The sequence below is a fragment of the Atractosteus spatula genome, chromosome 8, assembly GCF_055471065.1.
Source record: "Atractosteus spatula isolate fAtrSpa1 chromosome 8, fAtrSpa1.hap1, whole genome shotgun sequence".
In the NCBI taxonomy this organism is placed as follows: domain Eukaryota; kingdom Metazoa; phylum Chordata; class Actinopteri; order Semionotiformes; family Lepisosteidae; genus Atractosteus; species Atractosteus spatula.
The window spans coordinates 15,391,179-15,410,598 of record NC_142713.1 but is presented as its reverse complement, the minus strand read 5'-3'; the positions used below and the strand labels follow the sequence as shown (position 1 = coordinate 15,410,598).

At 37.4% G+C, this 19,420-nt stretch overlaps 1 protein-coding gene across 2 annotated transcripts in view; it reads left to right on the top strand.

Moving 5' to 3' along the window:
- Nucleotides 1-18,798, top strand: part of wnk1b (WNK lysine deficient protein kinase 1b) — a 153,593-nt gene extending 134,795 nt beyond the window's left edge. Inside the window, exons 28-31 of one of the 2 annotated variants that reach the window (XM_088922938.1) lie at nucleotides 2,423-2,515; nucleotides 9,299-9,340; nucleotides 12,246-12,451; nucleotides 13,748-18,798. In XM_088922938.1, coding sequence (XP_088779064.1) covers nucleotides 2,423-2,515; nucleotides 9,299-9,340; nucleotides 12,246-12,451; nucleotides 13,748-14,098 — 692 coding nt within the window. In that variant the 3' untranslated portion in view covers nucleotides 14,099-18,798. The remainder of the gene's footprint in view (nucleotides 1-2,422; nucleotides 2,516-9,298; nucleotides 9,341-12,245; nucleotides 12,452-13,747) is intronic. The other variant, XM_088922937.1, reaches the window with a different exon arrangement.
- Nucleotides 18,799-19,420: the final 622 nt, after the last annotated feature.

Here is a 19,420-nt window from a genome sequence, read left to right as displayed (position 1 = left end):
TGGATTTTTTTTCACTTTGACATTATAGAGTACTAGAATTCTCAGTTAAATACATCATGGTTCCATGCTGTAACACAATCAAATGTGAAAAAGTCCAAGGGGAGTGAATACTTTTGCAAGGCACTGTACATGTTTAGGGAGTGGAGTCAAAAGTCAAACTGTTCAAGCAGCAGTAAATATCTAATTCTGAAATCCACAGGCAGCCAGTGGAGTGAAGCTAACAGGTGATATACGCATGCCTTTTAGTTTTTGTACTAAAATTATAGTTGCCTTTCAAGCTTTTCTACAAAGTCAGAGTTTTCAGTATGGTTCCTATATGGCATTTCCTGCAGTTTGTTTCCGGCATGGTGACATTGTTAAAATTGTTCTTTAAACAACGCAGATTGTTACTAGTCCTCAGTGCACCTTGCTCTTATTTCTTCGATATGTTTTTCAGTTTGGAGCATGCAAACTAAAGGTTGTGTCAAGCTGCTGTATTTCCAAAACAAAAACTGTGTGGACTTAGTCAAATATTTATTGTACTATGATAGGGCATTAGTTACATATTTTAAATATTATGTATATAAGGTGAAGCACAAAGTATTGCCATTTAAAGACCTTGCTCTTGCTATATTACTGTTTGTGAATTCAGTGTAATAAATATAGTATGTTAAAATAACCTGTTTAATACTATTTGTAGTGAACTATTTGGGGAGTTGAAAAATATAACTGTCGTTTAACTTTAATTACTAGAAACTATCACTAGTTAGGATGAATGTGTATAAAGTAAATACAGAAGACTTCTTATTGTCAAATAACAGTAGTTTACGGTTTTGTACTTTTAATAAACTCATAATTAGCAATGCTGTAAACGGAAGGTGCCAGTACCTGTTTATGAATGTATGTAGTCAAACACATTTCACCCTAAATTTGTTTTTAATGTAGCATTAGTTCCTAATGAGAAAAGTACATTTATGGACAATACATTAAGACTTCATGATTTCAGATTCAAGTGTGTTCGAACTTGGCCCAAGTTCTTTTGCATTCTAACTCTTGCAAAACCTGGTTTTCCAAAGCCTTGCAGCATTCATAGCAAAATATGCAAAATTGTACATATTTTTCTGTTCAGTGTTATGCATTAATTGACATTTCATAATAACCACAATTCACAAACCTGTTGTTTCTTCTTTCTATAGGAAAATAATGTGCATTTTCAATTAATAGATTGCATGATTTTATTAAGTACTGGTGGATTAAAGTTACTTTTGTATTGAAACATTTAAAAAATGTACCCCAGTGTTTTATTGTATTTATATTATATATACCAGACTTTTCCCACAATAGATGAATATACAAATAGGGTAGGTAAGTTTCATATGATGGGTGTTTCAGAGGCTTTAGTAACTTTTATACAGTTTATTTATGACATGAAATAAATAAATGCTTTTCTGGACACTGCATTTAAAGAGCTTTACAGGTAATTGGACTCTCCTCTGCCACCACCAATATGTAGCACCCACCTGGATGATGCAACAGCAAGCAAAGTGCCAAAGTTCACCCACCACAGATTAGCTATCAGTGGGGAGGAGAGAGTAATAAAGCCAACTAATAGATGGGGATTATTAGGAGGCCATTATTGGTAAAGGCCAGGGGAAAGTTTGTCCAGGAACACCCTGGGATTTTTATTGACCTCAGTTTTACATCTAATCCGAAGGATGGCTCCTTTTTTTGCAGTATAGTGTCCTCATTACTATACTGGGGCATTAGGACCCACACAGACAACAATGTGAGCACTCCCTACTGGTACCACTAACACCTCTTCCAGCAGCAACCTTATTGTTCCCAAGAGGTCTCCCATCCAGGTACTGCCCAGGCTCACACCTGCTGAGCTTCCATGGGTTGCCACTTGTGAGTTGCAAGGTGATATATATGATGGTTAAAGGAATGTCACATCTCAGTAGTTAAGTAGTTGAAGAGCCTTAACCCCCTACTCTACAGGTATACTATGTATATTTATGATAAAAAAAGTACATGAACATTTTTCATTTCCTATGTTGTTTGCAATTGTTAAATAGGTAAAAAGATCCAGGAAACATGTATATCTAGTGTATGTTTTCCTCATATAATAGTGTGTTTTGGGGCTGAGAAAACATCATTCATGATTTAACAGACCTTTGGCAATATCGGACACTCCTTTCCTCATTAGTCCTCCAACTAGTGTGTATGAGTTTTTTGTGTGCGTACACCTTTATTCCACAATGTTATCTTTTAAAATGCAACAAGCAGTCATAACGGCTAGCACCATCTTCATGTCTTTAGTCTTGTCTTATTCCACTGTGTCCTAGCTGCTCTTAGCTATCAATTTGTACCATTCTTACTGTAGATTTGTGTACGTCTCTCCTCTTCCTTCTCTTTCTTTCTCTCCCTTGTTTTTGTGCCACAGGCTGCGTAAAGTTCAGCTGTGTTTCGGAGAGAGTGACCTTCAAACCTGGTGGCAGAAGGACCCGATTTCTGAGTACGCCCTGCTTGGCTCTTTGTGTGTAACGCTTTTCCTATGTCTTTCCTTCACTGTCATGTTATAATCCTCACTGTTGCTGGTCTTCTGTCATTTTATATCTACATTTTAGTCTACTGTGCATTTAGGTTAAGGCTCTGAAGGTGTGGTGGCAAAAGTATTCAAATCCATTCCAGATTTCTTTGTTTGATGTGCCCCAGTGTTAATCACAACATTACGTACAGTGGGTATAGAAAGTCCCCACCCCCTTTCAAAATGTTCACCTTTTGTTGCCCAAAATAAGACTTTTTCCATATTTATTTACAAATTGTACCTTGCAACATCCAAGTGAAAAAAGAAAGCAAAATTTCTGAAAAAAATGTATAATTACTGGGTTGGATAAGAGAACACCCCCCTGAGTTAATACTCGGTGAAAGCACCTTTTGCTTGAATTACTGCCTTAAGTCTGTTTGGATACATCTCTACCAACAAAGTTGGTAGAATATTTGTCCATTCCCCCTTACAGAATTGTTCGTGCTCAAACTGCGTGGTGACCGTTGATGGTATTTAGGTCAGGGCTCTGACTAGGCCACTCAAGGACATTCACCTTCCCGTCCTTCAGCCACTGTACGATTGCTTTGGCGGTGTGCTTTGGGTCATTGTCATGTTGAAAGGTGAACCATCTTCCCATTTTCAACTTCCTGGCTGAGGGCTGCAGGTTTTCTGCAAGAATTTGCTCCATCCATCTTCCCTTCTATCCTGACAAGTGCCCCAGTCCCAGCTGAAGAGAAACACCCCCACAACATGCCACCACCATGCTTTACTGTAGGAGTGGTGTTCTTTGGATGGTAAGATGTATTGGGTTTTTGCCAGACGTACCATTTGGATTCCGGCCAAAACGTTAGATTTTGGTCTCATCTGACCGCAGCACCTTTTGCCACTTGGCAACAGAAATCTAAGGTGCTTTTCAGCAAATCATAAACAAGACTTGATGTGGCTTTTTTTTGCCACATTCCCATACAGGCCAGATTTGTGGAGTTATTTTTGTTGTTACATGCACACAATGACCAGTCTTTGCCATAAAGGCCTGCAGCTCGTTCAAAGTTACCATCGGCCTCTTGGTAGCCTCCTTCTTGCTCACTCATCCAGTTTGGAGGGACGGCCTGATCTAGGCTAGGTCTGGGTGGTGCCATACGCCTTCCACTTCTTAATGATGGTCTTGACTGTGCTCCATGTGATACTTTAAGCCTTTGAAATCTTTTTATACCCATCTCCTGACTTGTGCCTTTCCACAACTTTCTTTTGAAAGCACCTTTCTGCCCATAGTGGATTATTTGCTTTGAAATGTACTTCCAAGCAGTGGAATCCTCTCGAAACACCTGCTTTTATTCTGAACTAATCAAAATCACCACAATTGGAAGCCAGTTATCACAGGTGGGAGCCTATTAGTTTGTTGTGTGAGGTGATTGGTTATACATGAGCAAGTTTACAACTGCAATTGTAAGGGGGGGTTTCAGTTTTCCAAATAAGGTATTTTACTGTTGTAATATTAATTAATTTTCAGAATGTTTTAGAATTTTATTTTCACTTGGCTAATGTGGGTTAGTGTGTGTAAATAAAAATGGAACAAGCCTAATTTAATTTGTTTTTATTTTCAGAGTGTCATACAACAAAAGGTACAATTTTAAAGGGGGTGGTGACTTTCTATATCCACTGTTGGCTTGGTATTAGTGATGCAGTCAAATGCATACTGTGTTTGCCAATTTGTTTACTTCAGTGTATCACATAAGTAAATAAACCTCACCCAATCAATGATATTTACCCCTGTGGCAAATATCCTGGGTGTATTATGTGAAGTGTTTATTTTGTAAAGTCAGTGCAGAACAAAGTGACAGAAGTGCAGCTTTTCAGGTTTGTACATGTACTATAATACTCCTTTTATTTTCCATGTGTGAGCATATTTCCCTTCATAGAAAAAAAGGTTTCCCCAACTGTAAAGTAGAGGTATAGGGTATTTTTACATGCTAAACCTAATGAGAATGACCTGTGTGTCCAGGAGGTGGCAGTTTCAGCTAAATACTATACTGTATTGCAAATTACTGTATTACAGAAATTTAGAACTGCAACTATTCTAAGTAAAAAAGCCATGGCTTTATTGACCATCAGATTTTCCATGACTTCAGCAGAGGAAAACAGGAGCTTGATTTACAGAAGAGGATGAAGAGTATAGTATGATATTTAGAAAATAGGAATCAGTAAGAACAAAGTGGTCCATGCTTTTCATTAATTATATATGCTGCCTGATTTAACTCCTACAGCAGGATCTGGCTAGCTAAAATTGGATGGCATGTACCAACCTTCTTACTAGCTCGCTTTTGGAAATACAGTTGAACAGATATAGGTAGATGTTCTATAGAGCACAAGAATATTGCATACAAATAGGACATAGGTTTAATTGTAGTTCACCAGCATTGGGTGCTCACAGTGTTACAATTATGGGAGTGAAAATACAGCAACTGTAACACATTAGGCCCTTTCAAAATGGCGATAAAAATGTTATCTCAAAAACAAAATACCACTCTAAAGTGGAAAGGCATCACTGCTTCATTGTGCTAAACTTGATTAAGATTTAAAGATTGTAGTCAAAGAGAATCTGTTTGAAGCTGAAGTAACCTCTTGATGAATTGGATGAACAACTAAAGCATTGTACTGTATAGGTTTAGAAACTGCAATCACAGAAAAGTGGATTTCGAAACCTTAGTCCATACATCTTTCAAGTTTCTGCACAGGTAAACTAAAAAACAATGTACTAATCCTCCTTAGGATAAGTTTCAACTGATTTAAAGTTGAGGGGCCAATGTCTTAAATCAATTAAACTTGATAATCTTTTTTTAACCTATTCTTTTTCTTAAATTAAAATCATCAGTGAAGGGATGACTTCTGTGGTTTTTCAATGATGCTGTTTTTTGTCTAAGTATCCTGATAATTCCTAACTTTAGTTACCCTTAACCTACACCTCTTAATGATTTTAGACATGAGAAACTTATATTGAGATTACTTGTATTATAATGTATTGTCCTCCCAATTGGTCCCAATGCCAGGTATGCACTGGGCCTCACTGGTGATGCTGCATTTGAACTACTGTATATTATTAAGCAGTTGGGTTTCATTCTAACTGTTGTCTTTAAGTATTAAATCCAGCTGGGAACACTGGACATGTGCTGTTTAGGTGATTGTAATTAATGCTCAGAACCACCAATGTGTATATGATATAGTTTTGCAGTTCTGGTTGATTACATTTTCTGAAACTTCTCAGTAGCCAATAGTGGAATGTATTTAAATCAAATCAAAGTTTATTTATCAAATACACAACAATACGGCGTGCAGCAGTAGTTGCTGGCAATGAAATGTCTTTTTCTGCGAGCTCACAAAAATCACAAAAAATCACAAAATTGAGGTTACATTTTAGAAATTGAATAAAACTCAATGTGAGTAGAGCTGTTATGTGTCCATGGTGTATGCAATATATACATGTAGTGCAGTTATGCTGAATATAGTGAGAATTGTGTGTCCATGTAGCCATTACAGGTGATTTGCTAAGGAGCTACAGGTTGGCTATTTAGCAGTCTTATTGCCTGGAGGTAGAAGCTGTTCCGTAGTCTGTTGGACAAAAAATTGTTTCAGTATAACATGTCAATGCTATTTTCTTGCTATACTGCAAAAAAAGCCAATTACAAGACATTTTAAACTGTTCTTGATGTTCAAATTAGCATTTTTCTTTGTTCTCTCACAATTTCTCTTGCCTTTAAAAATTTTCAGACCTTTTGAGTGCTAGCCTAACTTAAAATGGAAGAATAATATAGTTTCTTAAGTAAGCTTTTTTGTAATGTTCCCTGATTTGTAACTTAATCGTTAATTTTTCATGCATACCAAAAAAGGCCAAACTGGGTTGCATTAGGCTGTAAAAGTTTCTACTGCAAAGAAGCACTTCCCTGTTGTCTACAGTGGTTCTCAAACTGTGGTACGTGCCCCCAGGTGGTATGCCAGATGACCTTGGAAATTTGTTGTGTGCACTGAAAAATCCAAGATCCAATAGATCACGCACACCCATTGAGAACAAGGAGGATTATACATTGGCCACTAGGGTTTTACCATATTTGAACATCCAAAAAAAAAGAGGACACCCTGAGGAACTTTCCTATTGCCATGTCTGGGAAGGGGGTCAGGATGGAGAGGGTTTTCAAAATATCCCATGTTCATTGGTAAAGTAACTGTGATAATGTTTGACTGTGTGAAATGGATAAGTCCCCTCTGTTGCAATAACAGTATCCTCTGTTTTGCTGCCAGATTTTACAAAATAATCTGTTAATTTGGTTGATGAACTCGCTTCGAATTGCCTTTTTGTGTTTGTCTGAGTCAACACGAGCTTGCAAGTCAAGTACACCTTTTTTTGCCACTGAGGCAAAAGTACCAGGTTTACACACCAAACTTTCAGCTTCCCAGTCTTCTCTGCCTCTTTGAAAACACAGAAATTTATTTTTCGCTTTGGCATTGTATTTGAGGGTAGGAAAACGAGAAACAAAATAGGGAGCCTTTCGGGGAAATGCTTGGTGTCGCGTAGCAAACTAGAGAAGTTAATAAATTCTCTCGCTCTCTTTCTAACCTCCTCATCTACTATCTTTAAAACTTTTGTTAATTATGCTTCATGCTGAAAATAAAGCGGTTGAAATACCGAACATTTTTTCTTCATTGAGGTATTTAATTGAAGTATGTACCTTGTTTTGAGTAACACTCAGTAAAAGAAAGTAAACAAATAGTTTACCACTTTATCCTTTATCAACAGCCAGCCTATTTTCATAGGAAGTTTTCAATTTCTCATTTAGCACCTCTTTTTAGTTCTCATTTGGAGCTGGCCTTTGGATGGAAATTGAGATTTTTTTCCACATGATTCCTATGAACATTATTTTGGGGATTATTGATTTAAAATTACATTTTTACAAGTTCAGTAAAAATTTTATAACCTCATTTTTTAATGAAAAAGTAACTTAGTTTCAGTTACAGAAGTTCAACACATACCTAACTCTGCACTACATATTATATATTTAATGTTGTAAATCATGAATAGCATGCAGTCTACTTTACCAAGAATGACAAATCTTTAATAAGTAATTGTAAAGTCAAAAGCATGACATGGAATGCTACAAAGATCTGCAACATTGCTCTCTACTGGTGAATTGTGGTATTTGCTTTTTCAGGGCTTGTGACATACTTGGAACTGTTTTTTCATGAAAGGGGTTTCATATACACAGAAGATCTCTTAAGCAAAATTCTTTCCAATTGTAAATATTTAAATCTATTATCTTCAAGGTTTCATACCTTCAGTCTTTCATTTTCTTTCCAGTATTTTTAATTCTGTCAGATTTTTTGCTTAAGTGGCTTCACTGGTCTAACATTTTTCCTGGACAAATGCTGACATTGGTGATCTGCTAGCTTTACATCCAAAGCAAGGGGGCCGGTAAGTGTGCCACACTTTCAGGGTCTCGGACGGGATTTCATTTTGTTCTTTGATAGTCCATGTAAATTTTAGTTCTCAGGGAAAATTATTTTTGTCCTATCTGTCTTGATGTGTACAATATGATTGCTCTTCTTCCCTTGTTCAAAGTAACAGTTGTTAAATATCAGTCATTTCTAATGTTACAGTATTCTGTTGGTAGGTCAAACTATGATAAATTAATTAAACAAAATTAAAAAAGCAAATTAACCCAGTAATGTGGGAAAATTATACTGATGGAAAAAAGAAACGCAACATTTTCTGGAATGAGAATACTATAGTTACAGCTTATGTACTTTCACAAAAAGTGAATTTGTTTTAAGCCCTCTGACCAGCATTGCAACTTTTTTTTTTAGTTGCACTTTTACCCAACAAGGTCCAGGTGGAACAATGCCTGATCAGGTCACCTTTAAAAAGGCCTTCATTCAAAGCTTAGGTCACTGCAAGAAAAAGGCCGCACTTAGTCAGTTTTCTGTGCATTCCATAATGCCTCGAATTTTACCAGTAGCAAGGGAGAGGGCCATTAGCATGCTGCAAGCAGGCATGTCATGTGCCAGCGTTACCAGACACTATGGAGTAAGCCGGTCCACTGTGTTCCGACTGCCTGCATCAGTGACAGGACAGTGAGGCTCTATGCTGCTGGCCTTAGAGGAAGGCGACCTGTCAGAGGCACTCTGCTCACACCTCCTAGACGTCACACCTGGCTTGGGCCAGACGGAGGCTGTGATGGATAAGTCAGCAGTGGCATCATGTCATCTTCAGAGATGAGTCACTCTTCAGCCTGCTCCACACAGACGGAGGTGTTGCATTGCTTTTTTCCATCAGTATATATATTCATGTATTTATCAAAATCAACTGATGTAAACATGCTTAATTCTAACATTATGAAACCAAAACGTCTGTAAAAATTATTAAAATTGATTGATCATCAGTGTAGCCCTCACATGTTCCTATTCACTGCTTTGAAGTGTGGCAAAGGGTTTATAGGACAAATACCAAATATGCTATCATTGCCATTCATTCTTAGGGACTGCAAAGCAAGTTGTCAGAAAAGTACATCCAGACACATTTCAAACTTTTAAATTGTTTACCGGCCTTCTCTTGGATGTTTAGGTGCAGTTCATTTTGATATCTTTACTGCAGTGTAAATGCATTATTGTGATGTGGTCTGACAGTAAGGATAATGTTCAAAAATCATTAAATGTAACAGTAGATTATTGTTGTTGATATGTTAACACTACCTTTTCAAATTCAATATTCTTTTCATGCTTCAGGGAAGATGGTGAAAAAAGTGTGCCCCTGCAACCAGCTATGTAGTAATTATCTATTTTTTTAACATTTTACCCCCTTCCCCTCCTTTCCTTGCCTGTGTCATTGGTCTATGGCTGCAAATGAATGCCCAAGCCGTTGCTTCTGTATTGTCAGCCTGACTTTAACATTTATCTTCTTCAGAAGATGTTTCTTATAGACATATTGGCCCTTTCCATTAGGAGTTAGTACCTATTTTACCTATTTATTATTGTAACTCTGCACTTTCTATCTCATAGAAAAATTCTTGTTCCATTTTCATCATGCATCTTTTTGGTTTAAAAACACATTGCAAAATGGACCAGTACTTTCTACAGACATATTTTCACTGCAGAACATCAGTCTTTCCAACATAACAGTATCTGTTGTACATTATGTACATTAGTAGACATTTTGTGCATCACTAAATTTATCCAGCCAGTTACCCAAAAGTACATTAAAATTGTCTATCCTTCGCTCTACACTGTGATTATCATTAGCTACAGACTAGGAATAACGGGTAAATGCTGAAGTCAGGACTGGGGCTGCTTCCTTTGATTCTTAGCATCACCCAGTAATAAATGCACTTAAAGTTCGTAAAGACTAGAAAAAAATGGTAAATGCTGAAGTCAGGACTGGGGCTGCTTCCTTTGATTCCTAGCATCACCCAGTAATAAATGCACTTAAAGTTCATACAGTTGCTTTGTACATTTATATTTTATTTCTGCTTATAGCCCACATTTCTAACTGTTTTATTTTAGTTGAAGTCCATCATTATTCTTAAGTGTGCCAAATCCTTGTTTTTTCAAAGTTTATTTTCTAACAATGTGCATACTTTGATTTTTAGAACACGGTGAGCAATATTGGGGTCACAGTCAATTCAGTTGTAAATCCTTAGGCCACTTCACTGGCCATAAACAAAGATCTGCATCCCCCCCAACTTCCACACATACACCCCTTATTCTCTTTTGTAATAGCAGATGTGTTGGCACTTTTCAGGTTGTTAGTTAATTAGTTAATAAAAGTTAATAAAAGTGTACTATTTGTCAATGATATTTTCAGTCAACTTCAAGAACATTGATTTGTTTTGAGCAAGCACTCATGGAGACATGCCTACTGGCACTCTCTGACTGAACTTGATCATTCATTTGGTTTCTTTGTGACTTGCTGTGGGTGGATTTAGGGTTCTGTGAACCTTAAATATCACCAAACCTTAAATGGATAATTAAAATAAGGTGTACCTTAAAGAACTAAACTGTATCAATAACAGAATAAAACAGTTTCAAATACAAATGCCAATACTTTTATCTACGCCAGTAACTGTTTGACTAACTTTTAAATGCTGTCCAGCAAAAGCAGAATTTTTGTTTATATAAAGATACTCTTTGAAGCACTTGAAGGGAAAATACATTAATCTGTTATATTATCATTTAACATAACACATCTTGGAAAATGTTTAATTAAAATGCAATTGATTACATATATTCCCTGAACAATTGAGAGAAAGTGGAAGATTTTTTCCCCCAGAAAGCAAGCAAAATGCATCTTAGCGGTTTTAGTGTTAAAGCAAAAATGCCAGTGTAAGTGCTGTGGTCTTTTTATTGGCTGTGACCAGATTGCAGTGTTTTTCTGTTCTCATTCAGACAGCACAGTATTGGTTTATTTTAACAAAGGTGTACATTAGAATGTGCTATGTCTGTCATTTGTCCCCTTGTCATGTTTTCTTTATTAAAAAGGGGCACCTTTAGTGCTCCCTTTGGTATTGGTTTGGTTTTGTTAATTATTGATTACTTTGATAACATTATGAACTGATTTCCAGAATGTGTGGGAACATATAAATAAACCTCACAAAAATTTGAAATTTTGCATTTTTTTAATATTAAAATTGCTAATGAATGTTATGAAATAATATGCTTTGAAAAAGTAGAACATATTTAATTTTTCCAGCTTGCTTTGTATTATATGGTATTCCTGAGAGCATCTATGGCTGAGTGAGATTTGTAGATATCTGTGCTTGGGGCAGAGTAGTGGCTCTGTGACTAAGGATCTGCGCCTGTGGCTGGAAGGTTGCTGGTTCAAATCCCACGCCAGCAAAGGAATCCTACTCCATTGGGCCCCTGAATAAGGCCCTTAACCCCAGCTGCTCCAGGGGCACTGTATAAATGGCTGACCCTGCGCTCTGATCCCAAGCTTCACTCTCCCTGTCTGTGTGCCTGTTTGTCTCATGGAAAGCAAGCTGGGGAATGCGAAAAGACATTCCTAATGCAAGAAATTGTATATGGCTAATAAAGTGATCTCTTATTCCTATGATGAGACTACATTTTCAATAACTGTAAGCAGGGTACTTGTTTTAATAGAATAAAAAACAGCTTTGATAAGCTCGAAGTTCTTGTGAAATGTAAATGTGCAGCTGTGACAGTGTGCAGACCAACATACTAGTTTTTTGGGGGGTATTCTCGCATTTATCCTTTTAGTGAAGATTTTGTATACATGTGTTATATTTTGGGATAGTAAACAGCAAAGAAAGAATTAAAAAAAACAGTTGTCTGCCTGAATTGATGGTTAACTGTACATGTTATAGAGTCTTCAATTCCATCCAACTAGTCAAGGTTATTTAAATATTCTCATCTACGTACTTTTTAACACAATTAGTTTTTATGTTTTAGACAGAACTAGTCCTTCCCATAATTTAGGGCTTCAAATTAAAGACTGAATTGCCTGTTTTAGTTCTGACTGGGGGAAAAAAAATCATTAAAAGACCTTGAATAATCCCTTAGCATAAACCTGAATACCATACACTAGAGAGATGAATGCTACTCTTATGCTCTATATACCGAGCTCCTTCACAAGCTCCACAGTTCAACATTTAGTTTCCTGAGGTAGTATTCAGTTTCCTGAGCAGCAGTAGGTTTAAAGGACCTGTGTGTGTTTTAGGAACAAGCAGTACCAATACAGTCAGTGGGACTGGCCAGGGACAAACTCAGCCACCCACCACTGTGCCGCAAACCAGGAAGGGCACCTTCACCGATGACCTGCACAAGCTGGTGGACAACTGGGCCAGGGATGCAATGAACCTGTCGCAGGGCAAGAGAGCCACCAAACAACCCCCTCACCAAACACAAGGACACTGCTACACTGATGTAAGAAAACAATTCCTCTTTTCTAAAATGCCTAAAATATATTTTTTCTAGGATACCTAAATTAAAAAAAATAATTTTCCATGATTCATGTGAAACTTGCTTCTAAAAATTTTTAAAGGTCTTGAATTGAAATATTAATATTCTTATAGTTCAGGTGTGTAGCTGTATCAGCATGCATAGTCTGCAAAGGAACAAGTAATAGGTTAATTCCATGCTGAAGAGAGAAGAGAGAACACTGTGAAGCCTTCTACAGGCATTTCCAGAACCAAGCACTCAAAATGCAGAGGATAACCCCACCCATGTTATCGATAGGGCCCTCACCTGGTCCAAAACAGCCGTCGGATCATCATCAACTCAATCAGGAACTCCCGGTCTCACAACCGCATTCCTGTGGTGCTTCTCTACCACTCTTAACACACTTTCTTCCCCCAGGACCGTTATTAACAACTACTCCATTTTACAGGACAATCCCTCCATCGTTTCCCTTTTTTCTAACCACCCAATCATCTCTTACAGCCGACCACCCAATCTACGTAATCTTGTTTACAGCTCCCTTGACTGCAGTCGGCAATCATCCCCACCAGGCACCTTCCCCTGCAACAGAACTCGCTGCATCACCTGCAAATACATATCTAACAACACGCTCATTCAGGGCCCCTTAGGTCAATTACAGATCACCCAGATGACAACCTGTACCTCCAGCAACCTCATTTACTTTATCTCTTGCAAAAAATGCCCAGCTATCTATGTTGGGGAAACTGGAAGGAGATTAGGAGACTGCTTCAGAGAACATTTTAGGGCTGTGAAGATTAAAGATTTCTCCAAGCCCATAGTTTCTCATTTCACCTCAGATTGCCATGATCACACTGATCTCTCTGTCTCTGTTCTCAAATAAGGGTTTCTCAACTCCCATAGCAGAAAGACTACAGAAATGGAACTCATCCTGGAACTAGGTTCACACCTTTTTCCTTCTCTCAATGACCAACTTATTTTCATGTAATCGTCTCTGTTCTCATGCCAGTTTTGACTTCACACATTTCTTCATCCCTCTCTACTTTGCACTTCCTGAGTGGACTCTCTGCCTCCCCCACCCTCTCCCAGCTTTTGTTCTGCTGTGCTATTTAATCTTTGCTGTCTGCCTTGTCTTTCTCCCACCTGAAGAAGGCTTCACAGACAAAACGTTGTGTTTTCTGTCTTCTCTTTTCAGAGTAGAATAAATCTATTACTTGTTCCTTTAATATTCTTATACCTCCTAATAAAGCCAGAAAAATCAATTTGTGTATTTTTCTCCCCAAGGTAATTCCAGCAGCCGTCATTGCCAGGAAGTTTTCAGCCCCTGGTCAGCTTTGTCCAAATATCACACCCTCTTTGGGTGGGCATACACCCATCCCAACTGCCCCTTCTACCTCCTTAGGGGTCCGCAAGGGCTCCCTGTGTCCAACCCCACAGTACGGCTTCTCTTCTGCACCTTACAGCACCCAGTGGGCTGGGTCAACTGGGAGCACCCAGCAGTCCGGACTCCTGACCACCTCTCAGCCACTTACCCAGTTCCAGGCTGTCAACCCAGGGTCCCTGCAGGGCATCCATATCAGCACTTTGCAGAAATCTGTCAGCAACCCTGCAGGACCAAACCTACGGACAACATAGGCAACCCTCTCCGCTGGTGGTGATAATTAGATTGATTGATAATTAGTTTTTAGTGACGGGGTAGTGGGTACTTCTAGAATAACCAGCAAGGAGGAGGAACGCAGAAAGCTGTTTTACAGTGGTATTTGGAAGAAGGAAGCCTACATCGCTGGGTGATTTTGAAACTCAGGAGTGCTGTGTATTAGAAAAATATGTATAACCCCCTCATCAAGGATTGACCAGGGATAGAACCGTTTCATTCCATGATGGCCATGGATGGAAATTAGTGATGTGGCCATCTTGGCACCAAGCTTTTAAAATAAAAAGACAAACCAGTGGACAGAAGAATGCAATATTCAGTGGCCAAAGAAGGTATAGTGATGGCTTTTGTTATTCCCTTAGGTTGGGCTTTGGTTCAGTTCTTTGCTTAACTTACTCCTAAATATATAAATCGATATGTACATGTTTTGGTGGCCTCAATGTTAAATATTCCAGTGAATGTTTCACACTTAGCTCTGACTGACAAAGTAACCATATGTTATACCATCAAATTAGGCACATAGGTATTTATAAAGAAATGCCACACAAGTCCACCTGTTTGATTTTAGAATCTTTAACACTTGCTCACTGGATTTTGTTGGTAAAAGATTAATCAGAACACAAAGCAGCCCACTTCTGATCTTATTATGAAAGGCATGCTCGTTTTGCTAATTCAGTTTAACAGTGTTTCCTTTGTGTTGCGATGTAATGCAATAAAATAATTGGAATATTTAAATCATAAAACTGCAAAGGTGTGGCCTTCATCAAAAATCTGTTTATTTTTCCAATGCGGCAGTTGGTTAGTATAGCAATCTGAGCAGGAGGAATTCTGAAGCCGAGAGACATTAGGCAGCATTAGTCATCAATTTTTTTGTAGTTGTCTCCCACCCCCAGAATCTGTTGATGTACAGTATGTGTTATGGGGTAAGACTTAAGAAGGACAATTCAAGTTCCAGTGTATACTTTTTTATTGTTACCTTTTTAAAGCTGGTTTTGAAATAAGGGTGATTAATGTTAGTGCATCTGTCCTGTATGGCTGCATTATGGCTGCATTGAGGGGAGTGGCAGGAGCTTCGCGAGAAGACCATCAGCTGCGTGATGTATAAAAGCAGAGTGCCTCTGTAGACATTGCTTGTGAGGTTATTTAAGCTTGAAATCTATTATCTATTACTAATTGTAACAGCTTTTATAATCATGACAGCATAAGGGGCCTCTTTAAATACTTTGACTTAAATATATATTTAAAAAAGACAAAAGCGTTCTGAACGGACATGTATTTACCCATCAGTTTTTGATGTTGAAACACTGTGATTATATAGATGTTGTTGAACAACATTAGTTTAAAAAAGTGGACCGTCGGAGGGTTACTAGAAAAAAATAAGGCTAGCTATATCCATATACAGTACTTATTGGAGACACTTTATCTTTTCCTTTGTACTTTCTTTGTTAGATAATGTGAATGTAAAATGGTTTAAATTAATGTACTTGAATAACCTGTCTTTACCGTCCCTCATCACCCAGTATGCTTGCTGGAATTATAGTGCCTTGTAGTTATTTGCTTTGGATTTAGGGTGGAGTAACTGAAGCACTAGTGCTTTGGATTTAGGGTGCTGTACTGTCCCTGTGAACCGAGTGTGAGTTAATAGAGGCATATGGGGAATGTTGTTTTGGTGCCATTTTGTAGGCTTTTGAATATGATTAAAGTCATAGAAGAAATATAATAGTCAAATGCCTAAAGATTTGGAGTTTTTCAGCTTGGGCAGTACAACAGCACTTGAGCCCTGAACATCCAAAGCAGAGAAACATTGAGCATTAAATTAAAAGCACGTTAAGGAAAATGCACTGCCTGTGAAACAAGATTTGTACGTCTGGAAGATATGCTTATTTCAGAGTAATAGTCTTTTTTAAATGCAGTGTACGGAATCTTTCTTAAATGAATACTATTTTCTGAGAAGTAGATAAAGGATATGTTTTATTTTACAAAGCACATAAGATACACAGGTTGTACAGGTGGGTTCTTGGCATTATACAGGTTTTAAGCTACCTGTTTTGGAGAGAATGACAGGGAGATGCCAAAGACTCGAAGCATGTGTATATCTCATCTAGAATTGTCAACAGTACACAGAAACATGTTGATGAAGAAACTAGGGCAAAGGAGCATGTTGCATGAAAGTGAAATGAAAGTCAGTTTGAATCGTATCTTAGTGGATGTTGAAGGGAAAAAAGGTGTGCCACATTGAATAGTTACAGAGAGCTGAAGTTAGTTGCCCGTGCTATAAAGTAATTTTAATTCACATTTTCAAACCAGGTGTATTGAATTAGCAATTGCTATGTTTAGCTAAGTTAGGTTAAATTGGCTAAGTGTGCTTAATCCTAGTTAACTCCAACCCTGTTTTTGTGTGGAGGTATCATTGTAGTTATAAGATTGTTCACAACATAGAATAAAATGAAGTTCATTGATCAACACAAGTCACGTTTAAATACCCACTCTGATACCTGGAGATCTATTCAAGCACCCTCTTGAGCATGTTGTTTTCACATATCTGTTATTTTATAGGTTAGTGCCTCTAGCCAATTTATAGTAATAGCAGCTGTGAAAAAGAATGAAGCTTATGTTAGTTTTTTTTTTTTGCTTTTCAATGACCTTTTTTCCACTTATATAATGGCTAAGGTTTCTAAACCGTCCCATATATAAATAATTCCTGCACGCATTGCCAAGACTTCATTATCGTACAGACATTGTGACCCTTCTCTAATTTTTCTGCTTTATTGCTCTTGTATTCATCTGTTTCAATATGTGTCTAGATTTCTTACTCATTGATTGTGTCTTCTGAGATTATACAAACAGTACCGTTCAAAAACATAAATCCATAAATGGCAAACAATTTTGCATGAGCTGAGTAAATGGAATAAAACTGTCTCATCATAACTGGATACCTGGGAGGCAGAAAAAAATGATAAACTTGCAGATAACTGCATTTCTTGGGGTAGTTTCATGGTATGATAAAACACAGGTAGCACCTGAAGGTGCTAAAATTTCATGAGGTTGCTGTCTTCATAGAACAGATGTAGCATTAATAATACATTTTACTGCAACCTGAGACTTCACTACCTTGAGTTATTAAATATAACCACTTAAACTGCCCCCCTTATCTAATGCAACTTTCATTTTTCAAAATGTCATTTATAGTTTATTATAAGCTCAAATAGGCTTTTATTAAGCAGTTACAACCTACATATTTGCATATAGACAGCATTGAATCAGTGTTGGAGATGCACCAGGACAGACCAGAAAGGCTCTTGCCATATGAGATCCTTGAGTTCTCTTAGATCAACTTTACATTTTTACCCAAGATTTTTTTAGATGCATTTCTCTGAGGTTATTGTGTATTCCCTGTGGAATTAAGAAATTAAGGCAAGTCCTTGAATTTTAAAACAATATTTTAAAGAAGTGTACCACAATAGAAAAGTACAAGGTGAAAATGTAAATGAAATCTTAAAAGACTAAATGTGCACTTTCATGTTTTTCCATGTTGGCTACAGGTGATGTTACAAAGTAGTTATAGCCCACTGAATGAAGATCATTTTACTTACTTCACAGTTCCTTGTTGTCAACAAATCATTCAATCTGATGCAGGATCCATCACTTGAAACAGGTTCTGTATAATAAATTAACAGCAGGTGTTTTTGTGCTTGGTTTTGTTGTATTTAACATTTCTGCTCCCTTTTTGCTTTGTAACATGGCCTGTTTTCATGTTACCGTTTTGTTAAGAAAAAAAAATCAATACAGTATTACAGATAGAATTGTAACAAAGCTGTGAAGAAACATCACTTTGCTTTCTTAATGTTCCTTAGTTTTCTGAAAGAGAGAATGCATTCACTATACCACCACAGTAGTGCCATTCCCTTACACTAAGCAACATCTAGTTAACTTAAGAATTAATATTGTTTACTTCTTTGTGGCTGTAGTGCTTAAGAATATGCAATTATATTTTGGGATGGGGTTGGATGGTGTGTGAGAGAGTTTTTCCTTTCCTCACTGTTGTACAATGGAGGGAAGTTACTGAATTCAAAGTGTATTACTAATTTATCTGTAGAATGCAGACTCTGCAATTATTCTTAGTTTCATTTTATTTTTTTTTTGTCTTTCTGTAATGAACGCTGAGCAAAGTGCCGGTATAAAAAATGCCATTCAATGCAGTAACACAAAAGCACCAAGTTTCAGTGATGAAAAGTGTTTGTTTCTTTGAAAATTGCATGATAGTTCTCTGTCACTGTTTTTTTTTTTTCAAAAACTAAACTGAGGATGCACAAAAATTGCAAGTTGGATTATTTGCCATTAGTCCTCCTGTGGAACATCAACAGAACAATACTGTTACTTATTGCTACTGACCTGTCATTAAGTTATTTTGTGTTTTGTAATACATCTGATTTTTCGTTTTACTGAGATTTTGTTTGTGTCTCTCTACGCCTTTGAGTGACTTTGAGTCATTGATTTTCTGTATGCTATTTAACATTGTACAAAATGTTTTTTTTTTAAATGTAGGGAATCATTGGCAACATGTAATTGTACGTTTGCACTAAATAAAGGGTGTTCATGCTTCATGTAAGATTGCGCTTTGCGCTCCAATAAAATTTGTTACCTTATTTGTAAACTTAATAAACAAAGATTGTTCAAATAGATTTTCGACTGTTGTGTCATTTGTCTAACACAGACATACTTAAAGTTACTACTTCCCATCGTGTCTTTTATTGCTGCCAATTTAAAACACTTTCATTGAAACTGTGGTTCCTTCCATCCCAAACATTGCCAGTGAACACATTGACCAAGCATGGGTATGCAAAGGAACAAGTAATAGGTTAAGTCCATGCTGTAAAGAGAAAAAAGAAAACAACTTTTCGGCCGTGAAGCCTTCTTCAGCCGTGTGAGAAAGACAGGGCAGAAAGCAAAGGTAATGTAGCGGGAGAACAAAAGCTGGGAGAGAGGAGGAGCAGGGGACAGAAAGAGAGGCCAATCAGGAAGTGTGAAGTCAGAATAGGTGAAGAGAGGTGTGAAATGAAACCTACAATAAATAGAGAGAATTTTGAAGAAAAGTTGAGAGTTAAGAGAAGGGGGAAGGTGTGATCCTAGCTGCAGGATAATTTTAGTTTCTGTAGTCTTTCTGATGTATGAGTTCGGAAAACTGTCTTTGAGAACACGGACGGAGAGATTAGTGTGATCGTGGCCGTCAGAGGTGAAATGAGAAACAATGGGCTTGGAGAGATCTTTAATCTTTTGTTTTCTGGAGCGGTCTCCGAGTCTCC